At 33.5% G+C, this 22,603-nt stretch overlaps 1 protein-coding gene across 1 annotated transcript; it reads right to left on the bottom strand.

The window, feature by feature from the left end:
• Positions 1–2,672: 2,672 nt before the first annotated feature.
• On the bottom strand, positions 2,673–17,612 carry LOC129945290 (uncharacterized protein K02A2.6-like). Its single transcript, XM_056054946.1, has 5 exons — positions 17,561–17,612; positions 8,575–9,057; positions 6,076–8,388; positions 5,258–5,322; positions 2,673–2,915 (listed from the first exon to the last, which is right to left on the bottom strand). Exons 1-5 carry the CDS (start codon positions 17,610–17,612, stop codon positions 2,673–2,675), a joined length of 3,156 nt encoding a protein of 1,051 aa, XP_055910921.1.
• Positions 17,613–22,603: the final 4,991 nt, after the last annotated feature.

Below are 22,603 nucleotides of genomic sequence, written 5' to 3'. Positions count from 1 at the left end.
TAATGATCAACTTTTTCACAATGGAAATAAATCAACTTTGACAAGTTAATTATCAGTTTTTTGTTTATGAACGCCATTTGGCTTAGTCAGATGTTTACAAACGGGCCAAGTTTTTTTTAGAGAGCACATTCAATGCAAATTAAATAAAATTTAAATAATAACGGTGTAAACACACCAAAATAAATGTTCAGTTTTTGTTATTTTTTATATGAATGCAAATTTAAAAATGCAAAACTAAATAATTAAGAAAATAGCTGCTTTTTTTCAAAATTGTTAAAAATTTAACGAAATTCAGATCAGAACCAATTTTAACTTTATAAAATGGACAAAGGGGATATGTTAAGAAAATTTTAGGGAATAATTTATACTTAATTTAATTGCATGTTTTTTTTATTTTCCAAATGTAAGCTGAAAGAAATAAGAACTGAATGAAAGGGTTGGTTTGATTGTTTGTAGAACTTCGAGTGCAATAGATGGCGCTATATTTGTTGACACTTACTTTTTGGAAAATAATATACAAATTTAACAACTTATTTCTATTTCTGTATATTTAAACAACTTAGTCAAGCCAGCAAACAAGACAATGCTATATTTTTATTAAGTTTCACAATTAATTATGAAAAAACAACGACATTTGAGCACTCAAGATCAATAGCAACGCTGAAAATCAGGATAAGAAGTTCGATTTTAATTTTCTATGAAGACTTTACAATGTATTTACGTATGAGGTTTTATTCTGAATGGTTGTCGTACTTTAGTTGACAGAGATCCGCTACAGACTTTTTTGGGACTATATAAACGTCACTTTAGTATGCGTAAATACATATTAAAATTAGACAGCTAAGAGACCTCATCTTGCACCTTCAAAAATCGCTGGTTTAAGAGAGATTACACAGCTTTCTATGACACCGTTCTTGTTTCGTTATAGTTTGTTTGCAGATAATACATAAAATCTCAAGAAATGCACCAAATAATCTCACTGAAAAAAAATGCTTAAAAAGAAACTAGTTACTACACTCTATGAACATGCTTTCGAGATACATACATGGCAATTGTCAATTGTAACAACATTTGTATTCGAGACTCGAGTAAACGTCAAAATTCTATCAGCAGTTGGATCCTACTTAATATTTGTTTCAATGTTTTTCTTTGTGAAATGTGTGTCTTCGCTTATTTGAATGTCACTTTACGTTACTTTGATTTTTTCGACACATTTTTTTCATTTTATCTGTTTCATATATAGGGTGTGTAGATGTCGTGGTGTTTGCTGTGTGGCACGTAACGCAGCCCGTCCTGCTATAACCACGTGTCATCTGGGTCATTCTGATTCAATTTGGACCATAAGAAATTGATTATCACCATTATGTAGCGCCTCACTAACGTTGTTTTCAAAAAAGTACGGATTTGATTTATAAAACAAAACGTTATATTGATTTTTTTTCAAAAAATATACCTGTTTGGTATCACGTTACAATATATTATATAAAATTTAATTCAAGTCTCTAGCGTTTTTGGTTCGTAAGATATTTAGGGTTAACCAAAATTTTCACCTTTTTTTCAAACTGCTATGGTAAAAAAAAACACCCAAGCAATTTTCTTGAGAGCCCTTTCTGCATCTTTCTGCCTTATTATTTGCATAACAAAATTTATTTGAAGTCGATAACTCTTTTGGTTCTTGAGCTATGGAGGACGAAAAAAACGTCGCGAACGTACGGACGTACAAACGTACGTACACACGCACGCACAGACATCTTTTTAAAAATCTTTTATTTCGGCTCTAGGAACCTTGAAACGTCGAGAAATGTCAAAATTTTCAATTTGACAAATCGGACCCATTACAATAACTTCCTATGGGAAGTTAATAAAATGGGCAATTTTTAAGAAAAAATGTTAAGAAAACATCTGGATATTGAGATTCTATACAAAAAAGTTCATTTAACAATTGCTTCAAGGAGGGTCTTTGTTCGTAGACTACTACGGACTTGAAGCTCGCCTCAATTCTATATATACCTGAAGCGAGTTGAAATGGGCTTGATTCGCCTCGATTCCGGTCGGAGATAGGAGTCGAGTCAGAATTTCTTAAGAAAATCCTGTGGAGGATTTGGTTTTACAGATAATACATTATGGTCTGTTTATTTGCATGTTCGTGTACAAAAAATATAGTTTTGTTTTAATAAACAAAAACATATTCTTATATAATGCTAAACTAATCAGTTCTTTATTGTTTAACATGAATCACACTATCTCACTTGAACTTTATAAGAAACATCGAAACACCATTTGCATTTTATAAAGTGCTGTCAAACTTAATCATTTTTAAATCTTCTTGTACGGTGGAAACACCAAAAAGGTTTATTTAATCTAAACTGAGACAAACCTTTGGTGGAAACATAAAAAAACTTATTTATCTTATCTACAGTTAGTCCATTTTCAATAACAAAACTAACTAATATCAACAGTAATAGATTGATTTTTTTCCCCGATGGAAAACACACATGACTCCAAGTGCACAACTACTCAACGAACACAACCATCGAGATACAAATGCAATATCAATCGTACCAACATTTGAGAACGAAATCACATAAGATTCATTCGAGACTCATATAAATGTCAAAAACCCATCCATTCTATGGATAGATTTTCCCACAAAACACGATAACTTTTTGAGGTCATTGAATTATCACCTGGTGAACCTCGCGTGGTTTGGTAACGTCCCATATACGGCAGTTTTGCTTGTTGACACAGATGATTTTTCGGACAAAATTGGGATCCTCCTTCAAACGACTCGAAGCCCAGTCAGCGAATACAGGGCGTTGTCTATTGTCATGAACTTTAACATCGGCGATGTTCTCGATCGATCTTGCATTCTTTGAACGCACCGGTGTTGGCTGATTGTTTACTGATCCGACTGCCTGAAATTTGGCCAGCAAACGTTGAAAAGTCGACGCACGGTTAGGTCCACCACGTCAACAGTAAAATGGGCGCAATGTGCGCAACGTTTGCGTTAACGAACACTCATTTTGATAATGAAGTTTTATGATTTTAACGTGCTGTTCAATCGTGTGACTTGCCATGATGATTTGGTATAAACAACTGAATTCAAAATTAAATTAGGTGGCGCAACAGTCCGTTGTGAACCAGGGCCTAGTGACTTACAACTCTCAACCATTCCTGTGTGCGAGAACTGTTGTCAGGAATGGAAGGGACCTACAATTTTAGACCGAATCCGAACGGCTAATTTGAGAAAGCACTTTTTCATGACAAGAATTACTCTTGAAGGATTTGTCAATTCCTCGCAAGAGGCAGTACCCGCGAAAATTATTTAAATTAAAGTGACTCATTAAGACCCAAGCCACGGGTACTATAAACAACTGAAACTAAATAATAAACAAAAGATTTGACAGATGTCACCAAAACAAAATGGACATTGGACACTTCCAAATTGTAGAAGTAAACTTTGAAAAAAATAAGTCTGTTCGCAAAGTTCATAACTCATTGACTGTTTTGTGTTGCTGACACACTGGCGCTGCTGGTAGCAGAAAACAATGTTTGACAGTTATTTTCCTCGGATATAAATTTATCCAGGTTTTCCGCCATTGCATGAATGCTATAAAACATTCTAGAGAATAATTAGGAAAATATTTTCTTAAAGGTCACTTTTTCACTACACGCCTTTCTCACAAGACACGTTTAAGTTTTCACAGTGTAATTATTAGAAAATATTCAGAACCACAACCACAAAATCCCCAAAAAGCACTAAATCAAATTTTAGATACATATAATAAACACCTTCTGACATACTGTAATAAAAATCATAGCACCATCAATTATCCACACATAGTACATATACACACATATGCATATGCACGTCAAGACTTTTGAGAATAAAAATTCAAAAGATGATGACTGAAAATCTTTCCTTCTATCATCTCTGCAATCTGCCAAAACAAAAACAAAAACTATATTAACTGAGTGAAAATATCTTTTGAAATGTAAATTTTCTTTAGAACACTGATGCTCCTAAATATATGTACACATGTAATTTACAACCATTTGCAAGCATACTGCAAAAAATACTTCCACCAGCATCAACCGCCCCGACCATTAACATCATTAATATAGGCTCCCCATATAGATATTATGTTATGTAATTTATATAGCTGGACGAATATGCATTCAAAGATATTGTACCTATACGTTCTGTGTAGATATTAAGAAATTGTGGCTATGAAAAATATAATTAGATGGATAATAAAAATTTACAATAATAATAATTTTGAAAAGCCGACTGTTTAATATGCTCGTAAATTTTCATTGCGAATTTTTATTATGCTCACCATCAGCCTTTGAGGCTGTAAGTTAGGTGCTGTGCTCATCAAAATATATACCGTTAAACATTGAAAGGGATTAGTAGGAAGTGTAGTATAATCCAAACATTGCACTGCTAAAGTAACCTAAGGTAATTATTTTAAGCACTTGTGCCCACGCAAAAATTAAAAAAATATTTGAAATTACTGTAACTTGTGGTTTCTTACCTGAATCGAGACGACCTAATATGACAAAGATTCTAAGTTTCTTGAGTTGAATTCGGTCTCATAAAAGTTTGACACTTTAGCCAAAAGGAAAGTAGGAATTCACATACAGAAAATAAAAAAACTGAGGACGGTAACAGAACTTTGACATTTGTGAAGCACTGCAAATACATATCCAAAAGAGAAGGGAAAATATTACAAGACTTGCTCCGCCTTTCCCAAACAATTCTGATGTAATGCTTGAACTTCTAGGAATGTCAATCAGTTACAACTGCGCTCAATTTCAGTCATACTGTGTATAGAGATGCAAGCCACACATCAAAAATTAGCTTTCTAACTGTGATGACTCGAGTAAAAAGGCAGATTATTTAACTTCACATATATAATTGTACTTTATTCGTTAATTAATTCATAGGTAATAAAGTTAGTTAGCATGTGATTCATGCAAAGGAGGACAAACAACTGAGCTCAGAACATTATGGCAAATGATATTAAATCTAGTAAAAGCTCTATTGGTTATAGCTGAATAAGTTTAATCATTGGTAAAACACATCACAATATCCCCCTTCAGTTGATTGTCCTTTACAATTTTGAATTAAGATACTTCATTACAAACTGTTAAATTCATTATTTTTTAAACTTCTTAGATGATGCTTTTTTACAGTTTTTTCAGGAGTACCTCCTCTATTTACATTAAGTTTTTTATTTCTAATAATATTTACTTCATCTTCTTTTTCCGGATCTTTGTCCGATTTAGTATGTACATCTCCTTCATCAAAATGAGATTCTACATTTGATTTAACATTAGGTTCACAAAAAGATTCATTACTTATAGATTTATTTTTTATTATATTATCGATATCATCATTCAGAGTAACAGGAATATAACTTTGACTATTTTTGTCGCAAACACTGATTATTTGATTTACATGTCTTTTCCAGATTTTATTAGATTTTATTACTTGCACTAAATATATTTGCATGCCTAATATTTTTACAATTTTAGCTTTAGTCCAAATTATTTTATTAGCTTTACAATAATCTTTAACCATGACAATATCATTAATTTTAAAAGTTTTTCTTGTTTTAGATTTATAATTTTGTTTTTGACATTTTTGTTGTTTTTCAATAGTTGTTCCAATTTTACTTAAATCAACTTTCATGTTTCGTTTAGGATTAAGTAAATCTAGCCTAGTTCTTAATTTTCTTCCTAACATAAGTTCAGCTGGAGATACGTCTGTGCTTGAATGAATAGTATTTCTATAGTCTAATAAAAACGAATTAAGTGCAGTTTGGATTTCAATTTTTTCATTTGCTCCTAATGCTCGTTTTAATGCGTTTTTAATAGTTTTAACAAAATTTTCGGCTTGCCCGTTCGTAGCCGGGTTTCCTACTGGTGTTGTGCGATGTTTTATACCATTCATATTTAAAAAATTTTCAAATTCGCTCGAAACAAATGCGGTGCCATTATCGGATACTAATATTTTAGGTACGCCAAAACGCGCAAATAATGGTCTTAGTTTATTTATAGTAGCCCTACTTGTTGTATTAGTGCCCATGTCTAAACATTCTGGCCACTTGCTATGGCTGTCCACTACCACTAAAAACCATCTCTTAAAAATTGGTCCCAAAAAATCTATGTGAACGCGAGTCCACGGTTCTTCAGGCCACTCCCAGCAAATCAGCTTCCCTTTTGGGGGATCAGTTCTAGTTGCCAGGCATTGTTCACAAGATTTAGCAATAGCTTCCAATTCACCATCAAGCTTTGGCCACCAACAATAACTTCTTGCCATAGCTTTCATTTTTCCTATGCCCATGTGCGTTTTATGTAATTCACCTAAAACCGATGCCTGCAATGATACAGGAATTATAATGCGGTAACCCCAAAATAAACAACCATACTCAATGTTTAGTTCATGTCGTCTCAAAAAAAATGGTCTAAGAGAAACGTCGACCTTGTCATGTTCCCAACCAGATTGCATGTACTGTATAACTTTTGATACTATGGAATCCTTTTCAGATTCTTTTTTAACATCTTCTATAGTGATGGGTAAATTACTTATTTCTTTTACATAGTTTATGTAACACAAATTCGAGTCGTCTACTTGCATACCGACAGATTCTTCGTTTGGAAATCGAGAGAAATAATCGGCAACATTTGCATGTGATCTAATACATTCAATTTTAAACGTATATCCGGTCAAAACTAGTGCAATCCGTTGCAAACGATTAGCTGCCATCTGTGGTATACCTTTCTTGGAACCAAATATATGCATAAGCGGCTTATTATCCGTCACTAAAGTGAATTCTCTGCCATACAAGTAATGGTGGAATCTTTTAACCCCAAAAAGAATAGCTATGGCTTCCCTATCTAACTGCGAGTACTTTTGTTCCGTATCAGTCAGCTTTCGGGACGCAAACTCTATTGGCCTCTCCAAACCATTTTCATATACCTGAGATAACACAGCGCCTAGTCCAATCGGACTAGCATCCACCGTAAGCTTTATCACCAACATTGGATTAAAATGAGCCAAGGCAGACTTTGAAATTAGTTCTCTTTTTATCTTGCTAATGGCTTCAGAATGTACCTCAGTCCACTCAAATTTCGCGGTCTTTTTTAATAAATCGTATAATGGTGCGCAAAGTGTAGTTACATTAGGCAAAAACTTTCTATAAAAATTTATGACACCAAGAAACGATTGCAATTCTTTTAAACAAGTGGGATCTTGAATCTCTTGAATCGTTTTAATCTTATTAGGACAAGTTTTTAATCCCGATTTGTCTATCACATGACCTAAATAATTTATTGACTTAGCTAGGAAGGTGCATTTATCTTTATTTAACTTAAGGCCTGCGTCTTGCAAGATTTTCAGAACATTCTTTACCTTTTCTATATGCAATTTCCTATTTGGAGCTGTTATCAATATGTCATCAAGGAACACTACCACACCTTTAATGCCCATTAACAAACTATCCATCATTTTTTGAAACACCGCTGGAGCTGATGCCAAACCATAAACTAAGCGCGTGTAGCGAAATAGCCCTTTTGTTGTGGATATCGTTGTTAATTTTCTAGACTCATCGTCCAGAACCAACTGCTGGTACGCCATCGACAAATCTAATTTTGTGAATTCTTCGCCACCATGCAGTTGCGCGAATAATTCCTCGATTCTTGGAAGAGGATATTTATCAATTAATAATTGAGGATTGACGGTGATTTTAAAATCCCCGCAAATCCGCACCTCACCTGACTTTTTTAAAATAGGAACGATCGGGGTTCCCCACTCACTAAAATTTACAGGTTCTAATACACCCAGATCTACTAGCTTGTCAATTTCACTCTCCACCTTTTCTTTCAAAGCTAATGGCATTTGGCGTGGCTTGAAAAACTTTGGACAGCAGTCACTTTTTACATGTAATGAAATCAAACTTTTATTAAATTTTCCTAATTTTCCGTCAAATAATTCACTAAAATTTTCAGTTATTGCATGCACTTCTGAAGAAATATTTTTCTCAACATAATATAAATTTTCAAATTTAATACCAAATTCATTTAAGAAATTTCGGCCTAGTAATGGTGGACCACCGTTTTCAACAACAACAACTTTAATCTTTTTACACACATTCTTGTATAAAACATCCATTACACAAACACCAATAGGTTTAATTTTTGTGCCATTATAATTATTAAATACTAAACTAGATGTTTCTAACGCATGCAACTTAAAATGATCGCGATATGTTTTTAAGGAGATTGCAGAAATAGAAGCACCCGTGTCAATTTCCATCGTCATAGGAATACTATTCATGCAAACTTTTAATTTAATAGGTTCATTTGATTCTATACTAGAAGCTAAATTAAACAAAGATAATTCAGTTCCTTCGATATACTTAAAATCTTGTTGTCCGTTATAATTATTATTTTTATTTGGACACACACGTAGCAAATGCCCTCTTCTTTTACATCGTTTACATCGATAATTCTTAAATCGACATGAGCTTTCTATATGATTTGACAGACCGCAAATTGAACACTTACTGTCCATATAGCTGTTGTTACCTTGTTGCTTTTGTCTACGCTGCTGCTGATGATGTTGTTTGCCCGTTACCTGCCCACTGTTGCCCTTTTGCCTCGTTTGCCCCATTCGATAAATACCGTCAGATGAACTTGGTTCTTGTTTTATGCTTACGTCAAGCTCGTACTGGTGCTTGACACACTCCACCGCATTAGCAATTTCAACGGCTTTGTCGAATGTTAACTTTTCCACGCTCTCCAAAAATAGCTTGTCCTTTGCCGCTCCTTTCTGCAGTCCCATCACGAACTTATCGCGTAGAGCTGAATTAAGCTCAACTCCAAACTCGCAGCTTATAGAAAGTGATCGCACTCGTGCTGCCCATTGGTTTACTGTTTCATGATGATCTTTAACTGCAGAGTAGAACTTGTGACGCTCAGCAAACCCAGAAACTGTAGGCTTAAGATGATCGCTGAAAGCTTTGCTTAGCACATCGTACGAAGCCGTTTCTATTTTATTTGGGTGAATCAAATTATTAACCAATTTATATGATTGTTCTGATAAAGCACTAATTCAAATTGCTTTCTTCTTTACTTCCACAGTTACATCGTTAGCAATGAAAAACTGGTCTAACTGCGCTTTAAATATATGCCAGTCATTTTGATTAAAATTAAATTTTTCAACTGAGCCGATAATTGACATTTTGCACTTCCTATTGTTTATTGTTTTTTTTTTTTTTTTTTTTTTTTAAGGCTTTCGTTTAGATATTTTTATCCTCGTCGCCACTGTGATGACTCGAGTAAAAAGGCAGATTATTTAACTTCACATATATAATTGTACTTTATTCGTTAATTAATTCATAGGTAATAAAGTTAGTTAGCATGTGATTCATGCAAAGGAGGACAAACAACTGAGCTCAGAACATTATGGCAAATGATATTAAATCTAGTAAAAGCTCTATTGGTTATAGCTGAATAAGTTTAATCATTGGTAAAACACATCACACTAACTTTTCTCATAGTTACAAAATGATCACCTTTCTAATCTCCTGTCCTCCCTTCCTAATTTCTAGCAATTTGTTCAATCATTATATAAGGGTATTCGTAACCCCTTTAGTGTTTGCTCAATATTAAAAAAACTTACTACTCAGCTATTGTCTATGCAAAAAATCGGGTTCACGCAAAAAGTTCAATACCAAAGTTTTCTGACTGGAATTCCCATTGGAAGGTGATAAGTTGAACTGTCAATCGTCTGTCAAACAAAATTAAAAACAAAGAAGAAAGTTGAGGGTTGCACAATCGAGACGATAATTGTCAATCAACGACGAGAAGCAAAAAGATGTATCAATTCGATATGCTAGAAGAACGATTTCGAAAATTTGTACGGAAGGATTGAGAGCGAATAACAAATGAACGCATATTTTGACTTTTCTTTCACATGAGCTTTAATTAAATTTTTTCGTTGCAGTGTGGATGGCATGTGGAACGCGAATAAAGTTTGACAGTTCGTAGCAACCACACTGCAATTCGTTACTACCAAATTGTTTTTACAAAATTGCCTTGGTTTAGAGAACATAATGCAAATTGTATTATCTTAAAATTATTGTCAATTGTTTTCTTGTAATTTAAATGTGTTTTTGTTTGAAATTGACTTTTTGAAATGTGTAAAATCACGTTTGCTTGTCCATTCGTTGTTTGCTCTCATGTGCAAGGCACTTTAATGTGCAAGATGCTATATATCTGGGTCCTACCAAAGGGAAGGACGTTGAGCAGGACTTTTTAAAGTATCCAAAATACTTAAAAATCAATAAATTTCCGAAATTAACTAGTTATTATTTTGCTTGCCTTTTTACCTCTGAAAAGTTTTTGTTTTTGCCTTCTTTTAATCATGTTATGAGTTCTGACATTTGATGAGAAAAAGTTATAGGTTCCAAAACTCTTTTGAAACAGTTTTTCCAGTGATTTGAATTCCATATTATCCATATTATTAACTGTCAAAGTTACATTATCCCGATGACATTAAAAAATGACATTATTGTTTCAAAATACTACGAATTTTATTGAATAGATTACAGAACATGTCTACTGATCTCTGAACCCAGATATTTTTAAGCATTTTGGTCATGCTTATCCGCTATTTCGACTAATTTGATACTTTTGTCATCTCCTACGTCTGAAATTGATTTTAAGTAAACAGCTTTTTAAGCAGAATGCCGATTTTTTTAAAATAATTATGGACGCGCTCTAAATATACAGAAACCAAATAATTAAAATTTAAAACAAAAATCTAACAGAAGTTTGAAGCTCCGAACGTATTGCATTAAAATAAAAGTTATAACCACAATTTAAAATTTGACAGTTTGTGTTCAGAACTAAGAAATCAAAAAGAAAGAAAATCTCTATGATTTTCTATGATTTTAAGTAAAAAATGCTGTCAACTTGGAAATAAAACTGAAACTTGCTACTAAACTAATTCCGTGCTTCAAAAGTAGACCAGAAAATTTGCAAATTCTTTTTGACGTTTTGCTCCGTCAAAAATCGTCGATAAAGTTTTCAAAACAAAAATTTGCAAATATCTTTTATGATAAAGAATTCCGAAATGACAGAACGTCAGTTAATTTGTTTGTTTTTAATAATAGGACAAAATTTATTATATTCATAATAATTTTTTGACGTCTGGCAAAGCCCGTTTGGATTTTAATTTGCGAAAAATTTGTAACATTCATTTTAAAATCAGTAAGTTTCGCGAAGCAATGGCTTTACAAGCTTCGAAAAAAAACATTTTCTTTCAGATAGACTGTTTCTCCAATGTGAAACTTACTTATTCTTGGTATTTAAATCTTTAAATCAAATACCCAAATCTTTCTTATTAGATTTTCACACCAAAAACCGGTTTTTGGCGAAATTATCGGGTTTGTCCGAAAACCCACATCGAAAACATAAGTTTTCCCATACATTATTCGTAACCCCTAACCTGTCAAAAACAAGCAGCAATTCAAAGATATACTAAACAAACAAACTTTTCGAAACAATCAGCGCTTAATTAAATGTAAACAAAACAGTTGCTGTCAAAAGAAATATTTCACATTAAAATTTTTGTCTCTCACTGAAGACAATTCAATTTCTTACAGTTATCGACGCATTTGGGGTTCCAGGATTTACTATTTTGACTAATTTGAGACTTTTGTCATCTCCTACGTCTGAAATTGTTTTTTTTTTTAAAGAGTTTATTCCATATTTTTTTTAGCTTATTATGGACGCCTTCTAAATATTCAGAGACCAAAAAATGTAAATTTAAAAAACTGTGTTTAGAATTAAGAAAGAAAAGCGTCAAATGTGTCCTTTAGAAGAGTGACAGTTGAACGTAGAAAACAAATTAGGTATGTTATTTTATTCTAAATTCCTTTAATTTTCTGGACTTTTAGATAAGTTAAAAATGTCAGCTTGGAACTTATATTGGAATTTGGGACTAAAACAATGCCGTGTTTAAAAAGGAGACCAAAAAAATTATAAAGTCTCTCTTAAAAAAATTGCAATCTCTTGTATGATAAAGAATTCCGAAATGACAGAAAGTTAGTTGATTTTTTATTTTGAATAATAGGGATAAAATTTATCATGTTCATCCTAATTTGTTGACAGCTGGCAGGATAGAAGCAAAGCAATTTGTTTGTATATTTTGAAGATATATGGGCAGTTTGGATTTAAATTTTGCGAAAATTTTTGAACATTCATTTTGAAATCAGTAAGTGTCGCTATGCAAAGGATTGACAAGCTTCAAAAAAACATTTTTCCTCAAATAGACTGTTTCTCCGATATGAAACTTACTTATTCTTGGTATTTAATCTTGGAATCTTTTAATCAAATATCCAAACATTTCTTTTACCGAAATTATCAGTTTTGCCCAAAAACCCACATCGAAAAGTTCTCCAATACATTATTCGTAAGCCGCTAATGTTCATAAACCACAAGTTTTATATTAAACCTGTCAAAAACTAGTAACAATTCACAGATGAGCTAAACAAACAAACCTTTCGCAGCATTCAGCGCTCAATTAAATGTAAACAAAACAGCTGATGTCAAAAGAAATTTTTCACATTTAAATTGAATTTCTGTCCACAACTGCAGGGTTTTCAATTTCTTAAAATATTCTCCATATTTATAAGGAGTTATCATTCGCATTTTGGGTTCGAGGATTTGCAAACAAAAAACACTTTTTTTTCTGATGCCAGATGCTTGAGATAATGAAAAAAGTTTAACAAAATCTTCATATTTTTTTGACTTTTCATTTTATGCACCTATACAAATTAAAATAAGTTGGTCTAAATGCATTTTTATAATAATAATTTAAGGACTAAACTTTTACTGACAAGCTTAACATCAAAACAAAATTTGACAGTCGATGTTGCACAAATTGAAATGTCAAACGAAAATGTGTAAATGTTCAGTTGGACGATTTTCAGGTTATCAAAAACTTTTTGCCGAGAACTCGGTTGTAGATTTATTGTGAAAAGATTATTAATTTCTATCCGCATTCTAGAAGAATGAACGCATTCGAATTCAAATGCATCCACTAAGACAAGGAGCAAGTTTAAACGTTGCCTAAAAAATATTATCACAGACGGTGAAACATAAGTTTACACGATAGTTTTATTTAGATATTATTTATTCATTAGATAAAGATAAAAGTAAAATCGTTTATATTATAAGTTTTAAACTGTTCATTGAAACTTATTTTAACGTAAACATTTAAAGGGAAACTAACTAAATCATTTCGAAATGAGATAATAAATTAGTTATTCAGCGGGAGACTTTTCCTTGAAATTGACAAAATGTAAATAAAACATGTAAATTTACATAACATATTATAAAACCTCTAATATAATAATAATATATTCCATTTCATCAACGTCAATCATGTCATACATCACACAAAATAAACCTACAACACACTATTTCATACGCTTTATTTTCATATTCAATTTTCATACCTATAGAATTTTATTTCTATAATCAAACATGTCCATCTATTTTAAATAAGTATCTATCTATAAGTACCTAAGTAAATAGATAGGTATACAAGTCCAGGTATATTTACTTACTTTGTGCGAAAACTTGTTTTAAAAATTCGTTTAACTCATTAATAACAAGTTACCTACTATAAGGTATAAAATAAGCTACAATTTGGTGTTATTCAATCGTCAATTACCATTCATGGCGTGTATACTTTCAATTAAGTCGATAGGAATACCAAATCGATTCGAAAATGATAATCAACAAACAAAATCAAACAATAATATCTACATAAAAGTACCGCAGCCAGACCTACCTACATAAAATATCTATCTATGTTCCTCCCCTCCAAAATGAACCAGCTTAAAATTAAATGTTTAATCGTGACCAAAAGCTCTCTTAACAGTATAGAATTATAAACGAGCATAGGTAGATTCTTACAAAGTATTAATTAATTTGAAAAAAAAGAAAAACTAACTACCTATAAACAGTTTATATTTGACAGCAAATGTCATAGATAATCTGTCAAAATAGACCGTTAACAGTGCCCGGGATCAAATTAAAACAACCTCGTGTGTATTTATGGTGTACATCTCCACCACACAAAAATCTAGGTTTTGCATATAAAGGTATGCTTACATTTACATTATGTAGTGGATTCACCTTCAGGTGAGCATTCAAGCTCGCGATTCAAATTTCAATCGAATCTCCAATGAAACTTCATGTCGCCGCTGCTGCCGCCACCGACCGCGACCGTCGCGTCGCCACCATCGCCAAGTCATATCAACTCACATGAATACGAATTTGAAACTTCAACTAGCCATTTGCGTTCGCGTTCACATAACGTCACGTCCAGTCATCGTACAAATGTCAAACACAGCCAGCTGCTTGCTGTTGTAGCCACAAAAGGTAGCGAACCAACAGTTCACCAAATCAGCAGCATTGTGCTGCTCTGAGCTGCTTCGCTGCCTAAGCCAAAGCCAAGCCGCGCATAAAGCTCTATAACACTTGCTTGCCACTTGTTGTAGGATAAAAATACATTTATACATGTTGAAATGAAAATCGAGTTGCGAGCCAGGAAAACCCCATGAAAAACTCATTTAATTGCGATTTTCACACGAATTGTGTGGGAAACACCTGCGACGCACCTGTAATGCACGCTAGCACATCTACTATCACCATTCACCAATGAGAGCCGCGCGAACCGCTTCAGTGAACCAGACAATCGAAACCGTTTGCACATTGGGTCTGTTGGTTTTCGTTTTGTAGTCTAATTTCTATGGAAAGCATTAGAAAATTTATGAAGCGCATTCACACAGAGCATTGGGGAAGAGGCAGAGGGCAGAGGCTTCAAAACCTAATACTAGATCGATGTCGTAGTCGTCGTCGGTCGTAAATTACTTTAGGACAACAATAAAATAACAGTATCTTAACAGGTAGGCCAACTAAAGGCAGAACAATGAACTCGCCATCTCTATCTCCGCATTTCCAATCGAATCTTCGCATGATAATGAATCAATTTGCCGTTCAACAATAATATTTTCCCAAAAATACACACCTCGACGCTCGGTGTGTGGTGTGAACGATGAACGCTGAATGCTGAACGTTGAACGATTGTCTCTGGAAAATTTCCCATTTACGGGCACAACAAAAAATAAAGATAGATAGAGAGAGGCCTTGCATCAGGTCCACGGTCATAGTACAGCAACATGTGTATAGCTCCCAGGTAGCTGCCAGACCGGACTTGGTTTTCGACTTCTAAAGACTCTATGGAGATTGCGCTAATACTTGTGATGGATTCAGGTTTTCCAGATTATTTGCACGTGTGTAAGCTGCTAATGTTGCACCGTTGTGCAGTTCAGCTACTAGCCAAACCGCTTGGTGGTGGGTAGCTTATGGCGATTAAGGAAATGATAATTAGACGCACCTGTGCACCACCATAGAGCATATAGACATAGAGACTTGCTTGCTATATCAGCTTATACCTGCTTTTTTCTATGTAGGTACAACAAAAACAAAAATCGAAAAGCGATAGGCGAACAGAGCTAAGATCTAGGCAAACAGTTCCGATGCGCGCATTCGCAACTGTCAAACAAACCAACGAGCAAATAATTGATATTCAACGGGGCTGGAATTCCAGTTTAGTTTACCTTTATATGCTTGCCTGATGTGCGATGCCTATAAGCTCTGGGGCTGCGTTTGCGTCTGCGTTTGCGATTTACGTTTGCTAACTGCTGGGCCTGTCCGCTTTGGCTTCAGGATGGGATGATTAAGTTGACGTCGTCTGCTGGCTGGACATTCGATGTATTCAAGTGTCAATTGAGGTGTGTATTCGCAGTGTCAGGTATGGCGGCTTGTCGCTAGCGCTAGTCGATGGTTGGTGGTTGCATATATATTTTCTTTGGAACGCAATTAGATGCGGATTGTAAGTCAAATCTGTACGGTTGGTGGTTGTGCGGTCTGCATAGCAGCAATGGTATGATGGTTTTGTGTTTTAACTGCACGCGCATTTTTAACGATCAAATGATGGCAGAGCCTAAGTCGCCATTTACTGCTTTGGCTGTCATTATCGTCTGTGATCTGAGTTGAGCTGAGGTGATCATTAACACACTATGTAAGGTAAATGATTTCCAGTAGGTATACCTACCTAGGATGGATGTCTTTTTTTGGCAGGACATGTCTGCATAAAAGGCAAGGATTAAGATCGGGCCCAATGATAATCTGGTATGTCTAATTGCTTTATTTCACAACACGAACGGAACGATCTTTCACTTAAGTCAGATGTTAAAGGTACAAAAAGGCACGTTGCTGGAAATTCTTAAAGAAAGTAATAATTTCTTATATATTCTTTAAAAAATGGGTGTGAACTTAGGGATGGGCCCAGCACAACTAAGAATTATTATTAGTTAATGGAAATACCACTATTTTTAATACAATTGAGTTTGGACATAACACAATACATAATTTTTTTCTAATGGTTTTTGTTGTTCCAAGATACCAAGAGCAAACAACAAGCTATAAGCGGTTTTATCAGCAAACTTCAATAGAGCTATTTAGAAATTGACAAAAGATCCCTATCATAATTATTTATTAACTTTAAATGATAGAGGTAAAAATTCTAAGTTCTAAAAAAATATTTTAAGACTTCTAGTTTTCTGACAATTTACACAAAATGACAGCTGGATGAGTTTTTGTCAAACCTCATACTCAACACGGTGTTGTCATTAAACTCATCGACGTTATATCGTACGGCTTCTTTGTTTTTAATTAAAGATGCCTTATTAAGCTTTTTTATTTCAATCACTAAGTAGGAATACAAATAGGATGTCAAAATGAATCACTTCAAAGAAATGTGAACACCACCTTACACGCACGAGAATATTTTTGACATTTAGCTCCCATGAGTGTGGATCAGAAACTGCGACTGTGATATTGGCATAAACAAATTAGTTTTAACTTATTTAATATTTAAAGAATCTATTTTATTCTGTTTGTGGAACGTGTCTCTGGCTGTGGATTGTAAACTGTCATTTGTTAAATTTCGTTCAAACGGATATTTTTTGATTGAAAGTATGTAGAGATGTTTTTTGTTTAAGGAGTAAGTAACATAAAGCATACACAAATTTATTGTAATTTTATTGCAATTCAGTAAAAGAATTTGCTATTTTTTCTTGGAACTTGTCTTATAGCTGTGGATTTTGAGCTGACATTTAGAAGATTACATTGGTTATTGCTTAACAATAATAAAATAGTTTTTTTTTTTTGTTGAAGGAGCAAACCACACAAAGCTTTCAATTAATAGATATTTAAAATAATTAGTTCTTTTTTCTGATTTATAGAACGCGTCTTGTTGCTTTAGATTGCGAGCTGTCATTTGGAAAATCGCTCTTGATGTTTAAGAATTAATATAAACTATGTGAGTTATTTTTTTGTTCAAAGCTTACAAAAGAACACAAATATTGGGATTTGCCTTAAAATGAAAATTGAATTTTTCAGAATTTACTATAAGCTAATTTAAAGAACTCATCTTCTTCTTGTGGATTGCCCGCTGTCATTTAGAAGATAACTTTTGAAATATTGGTTATTTCTTAAAAATAATGTAAAAGTATTAGTTTCAATGAGAAAGCCACGTAAAATACAGGGAAATTGGTTCTAATATAATTAAAACCAAAATAAAATTGGTTATTTGTGGAAAGTGTCTTGGTGTTGTGAATTATTGTGAGCTGTCATTTAAAATAAAACATTCATAACGTTTTGTTTTGAAGGAATATTTTGCTTCAAGAAATAAGCCGCATAAAGTGTACATCAATTGTTTCTGATTTATTTAAAATCGATATAAATGTAGGTTGGTTATGGAACGCGTCCTGTTGATGTGGATTGCAAGCTGTCATTTTATAGACCTTGATCAAAACAATGCTATTTTTGGTTCAGGGAATTTAAATTATCTCTTAAGTTGTATTGCAGCTTATGTGTAAGCGATTAAGTCTGTTTTTTTTCTAAATGTCGTTAGATTTATTTGTTATTAATTTTAAAACCAATTTTTAATCAGTCTTTAGCTTCCACAGGAATTATTCATCAATTTAAGTAGTTTAAAATTAAATAAACTTATTTTTATAGTCAACAGTCAAGCTTAATTATTGTGAGATTTTTCTGTGAATCAAATTGATGCTTAAAATTTCAAGACTATAAGCGTAGCTAATTGGACGTGTTTTCAACTCTACACTGATTGACTGCTATTAATTCAAACTTCCGACGGAACTCCAAAGAAAAATCTCAGTTCCAATTAAGCCTCAGGCCTATACCTATATAACTTTTCAACCGATTAACTTATTCACATTACACCACACCGGCACTGGCACCGGGGGAACCACCTAAAACTTCCTGCTCTCTTCATCCATATAACAATCACGACGACGACGATGAAGACGACGGACATCTTCTTCTGCAGTAGGTAGGTAGGTAGACTTTTAAGATACCTAAACCTCCTCTACCTACGTTAAGATCTTATATTTCAGCTGTAAAAATTCTCAGGTGTGCACCTTACCACCACGAAAATAAAAACAACGACGACGAAGTCTTCAACGACGACGAAGACTCCGACGACGGACGGGGACGATCGATTGTCATTCAAAAAGGGGCCAGAAAAGCATCTCCGAAAATCCAAAAAGCGGATCAGTCATCTGACTGGAATTCCTTTGCTCTGGCGGTTTGATCTAAAAAACAAAATAAAGAAAAATTAATAACGAACTGAAGAAAAAAAATATTAACAATAAAAATAAAACAACACAAAAAAGATCACCACACAGAATTCATCTTTCTTACTGCTTGTTCTTTCTTCTTGTACTCACATTGTAACCAATGCCTTTAGCAACATCAAAGAAGTCTCATGGATTGAATGCAGTATGCAGCAATGCAGCAAGGCAATGCAACCATCTCAGAAACTACAGAAGAGCACAAAAGCCTCAGGTGTTATTCCAAAGAGGAATTTAATGCCCATCACCAATTGCATTGCCTTTGCCACACAGTCACTGATGCTGTTCTTGTTGTTGCTGATGCCAATGATGCCGTCTTTGGATAATTCCTTGTAAAGGGTGTTTTTTTTAAGAAGTAAAGATGTAATCAAATGTCTTTCAAATTATGGTTTCTTGGCATATGACCTTCCGGCTTCCTCGGACGTAGTCTAATCTGGAGGCTCAATTTTTGAAGGCATTTTTCAACATTTGTGGCAGTATATTGGCAAAAACGCCTAGATAGACTTTACATAATATGTAAACAGAAAATAATCGATCTTGGAAACCATTTTACGGGTCTGTAACGTGAAAGTATACACAAACCAAACGTAATAAATCAATTGTGGCAGTTCCTGCATACATGTTCATGTCGAAATAGTCAGGAATCATGGCTCTTTATCGGTCACCATAAGTTGTAACGTAACGTAATGTAACTTTAACATAACGTAACGTAACATAAGGTATCGTAACGTAACATAAAGTAACGTAACGTAACTGTCAAATGTTTCAAAAGGACCAATTATCCCACCAACTCATAAAATACACCAAACGAAGCGTTGTTGAGGCGTGAATCTATTTCTTTTGGAGTGTCAAACCAACCCAAACATAAAACACTTGACAGCTGTAAAAATAGATAGTTCTATAGCTCTTAAAAAAACACCCATTACTCAACGTCTTCGTCCTACAGTGCCTCACTTAGGTTCTCGTTCTCTTGGTTTAGTGATGTAAAAGAACAAACTATTAACAACAACTACAACAAGTAGACGACGACGACTACGACGACGATGATGATGATGACGAAGACGACGAAGAATATAACAAAAGACCGGGTTAAGAATTCCAAGAATCGTTTGATCCAAATCCAAGTGTTGGGATCTTTTCATGAGATGCACGTGCACGTCCAAGCAGTGTTCATCCAATATCTCCTCCAACTTCTTGTTTTTTTTTTTCTTTTCTTTTTTCTGTTTTGTGTCTTCTGTTGTTGTTGATGAAGAAGAAGAAGAATAAAAAAAAAATCACTTTTCGTTTGTTTGTCCATCCGCTTGAGACTCCTCTGGTTTAACTTTAGTGAGAATGTGAGTGGGCCTGGGAATAAGAAAAGACCAAAACCTCGTCCGATTCAATGAGCGAATCCATTCGGTGCGACACTTGACTGGTATTGGTTTGGTACCCAAAAGGAATTTTAAAGGCAGAGCACAAAAAATAAAAAGGAGACTCCACTGGTTACGTTACGAGTACGTACCTGGCCTGGCTCGACTTATACGACCATCCATCCATGCATATATAGCCGAAGCATCAGAACCGTGGAGACAGGATGTTTTGGGCACATTATGTGGGAATGTCTGTGTCCATTAGGTGCTGTCGGGCCACACCTGAGTAAGAGGTTTTTTTTCGAGTCTTTCCTTTTTATTTTGAATCACAAACTTATCTACATACATTTATAGGAGAACCGCCTTGACTGGGATCGCAAAAGAGGTTGTTTTTGTTATATCCTGTGATCGTGTTTTTTATGGGATTCGGATTCAGATTCAGATTCAAATTCCATTGAATTGCAATTTAGTGATCAATGCATTTGGATTGTTAATCGATTGAGGGAATTGATCGTGATGTTATCTGGCGATTAAGGGCTTTTTAGCTGTGGGCGATCTTTGCCTTGGCCGCGTCATGTTATTATATGTGTGCGTTGAAGGGTGTTTCTTTTTTTGTTATTCTTATTCGCAGGGATCTTATTTCAAGGTACGTAGGTAACTATAACGTAACGTATTGAAAAAATTATCTTTGTTGGAATAAGCCTTAAACAAGTGGGAGGGCCTGATTCTGATGAAAACCAATTGTTATTGAGGTAAAGTGTTGTAAAAATTAAATTTATAGTCTTTTTGAAAGTTTTATTAAGTTTAAAAAACTTTGAAGATGAAATGCCACTTCCTACAAAAGATCCATAAAAGTTGGACTCAAAAAAAATTGTATCGATCCATTAAGAAGGTTCACTTCTCCTAAATTGTAGAAATTATTCTAAGTTTTAGGTTATTCTGATATACTATGGTGAATTAGTGTATTACACAATTGACGGGGGGGGGGGAGGTGGTAAATAAGCTTATGGAATGAAACAAGCAACATATTCCCGCCTGTTTGACCAATCTTAATTTTGAATTGGTATATGAAATTTTAAATTGTACTTTAAAATATTTATTGTTAGGATTTCAAAAATTAAATTTTCAGCATATTTAAGGTGCTAGACAAGTCTAGAGACAAATAGAGTTTTTAGGGATTTTATAAGAATTTTTAAGAAATAAATGGACTGCGTGATTTGTCTCCTTTTCTTTTAGAGTCCACAGCCGAATTACCAGCTCCTATAATTTTGTTAAAATTTTTGCGATGCATAGACTTATGGCTTAGCGGCGCAAATTTAAAGTGGAAATTGAAAAACTTGTCTAAGTAACGTCGGATAGTTTAAAATACAAATACGTCGGATTTTAAATTAAATCTGCAATTAAAAATTTAAACGGATTCTTATTTTTGACAACCGTTAGGACTTTTGTTTTTAAAGTGTTTTGTATTTCTAAAATTGTTCAGTTATTTAGTGCTTGTAAATATTCGTTTCCTCAAAAAATGTTGACCTATTTTTGAGACATTGAATAAAAAAAGGGAATACCTTTATAAATCCAAACAAAATATATGTATTATGTAAACAATTAATTCCTTGTTTAGAAAAAAAAGTTAATAAGTTCCAGACAAAATTTAAAAACCAAGTAACGCTTCTTGGGTGTGAGTAAGATTTTAAAGGAATACAAAAATATGTATATTTTATATACATGTTTCATAAACGCTTTCGAGAAAATTCGAATTTTTCGATTTTTGACCTACAAAATTTTATGGGAATACTTTTGTTAACTTCCCATAGGAAGTTATTGCAATGGGTCCAATTTGTCGAATTGAAAATTTTGACATTTCTCGACGTTTCAAGTTCCCTAGAGTCGAAATAAAAGATTTTTAGAACGATGCCTGTGCGTGCGGTGTACGTAGGTTCGTACGTCCGTACGTTTGCGACGTTTTTCGTAGTCCATAGATCAAGAATCAGAAAAGATATCGACTTCAAATATCAAGTATCGACTTTAACGAAAAATAACGTTCTTAACATCTGGTAAAATTTTGATAAAAATCGAATTGACAGTTTTTTGTATAAAAAAAACCAGAAAAAACAATACTCAAAGTTTGTAAAAATTCATTTCCATCACAAATATCTTTTTAAAAAATTGAGATTTTTACCTAAGAAAAAAATTGAGAAAAATCAAATTGACAGTTTTCTTACAAAAAATAAAAACCTAAACAAAAAAATTAATAAAAAATGATAACAATTGATTTTCGACTCAAATATCTTTTCAAAACTTTGAGATATTGGCTTTCAACTAATTTTATCTTTTAAGAAATATTTTTGTTAACATTAAGTTAAATTTTGAGGAAAATCTAATTGACAGTTTTTTTTTACAAAAAATAAAAACTCAAAAGAAAATTTTACAAAAGTTGGTAAAAATTGA

This window comes from Eupeodes corollae, chromosome 2 (genome assembly GCF_945859685.1).
Source record: "Eupeodes corollae chromosome 2, idEupCoro1.1, whole genome shotgun sequence".
Taxonomy (NCBI): domain Eukaryota; kingdom Metazoa; phylum Arthropoda; class Insecta; order Diptera; family Syrphidae; genus Eupeodes; species Eupeodes corollae.
Note: the sequence above shows the minus strand (reverse complement) of the source record. Positions and strands in the feature narration are given on the sequence as shown.

Bases quoted from the DNA above. Each gene is read 5' to 3' on its own strand.
- LOC129945290 (XM_056054946.1), bottom strand. From the start codon at position 17,612: ATGACAGCGGGCAATCCACAAGAAGAAGATGAGTTCTTTAAATTAGCT. The intron at 8,389-8,574 runs GTAAGTGTTCAA...TGTTTAATTTAG, and splicing joins TAACAACAGCTATATGGACA to CTTCTAGTATAGAATCAAAT. The intron at 5,323-6,075 runs GTAGGGCTACTA...AATCAAATGTAG, and splicing joins CATGGGCACTAATACAACAA to AATCTCATTTTGATGAAGGA.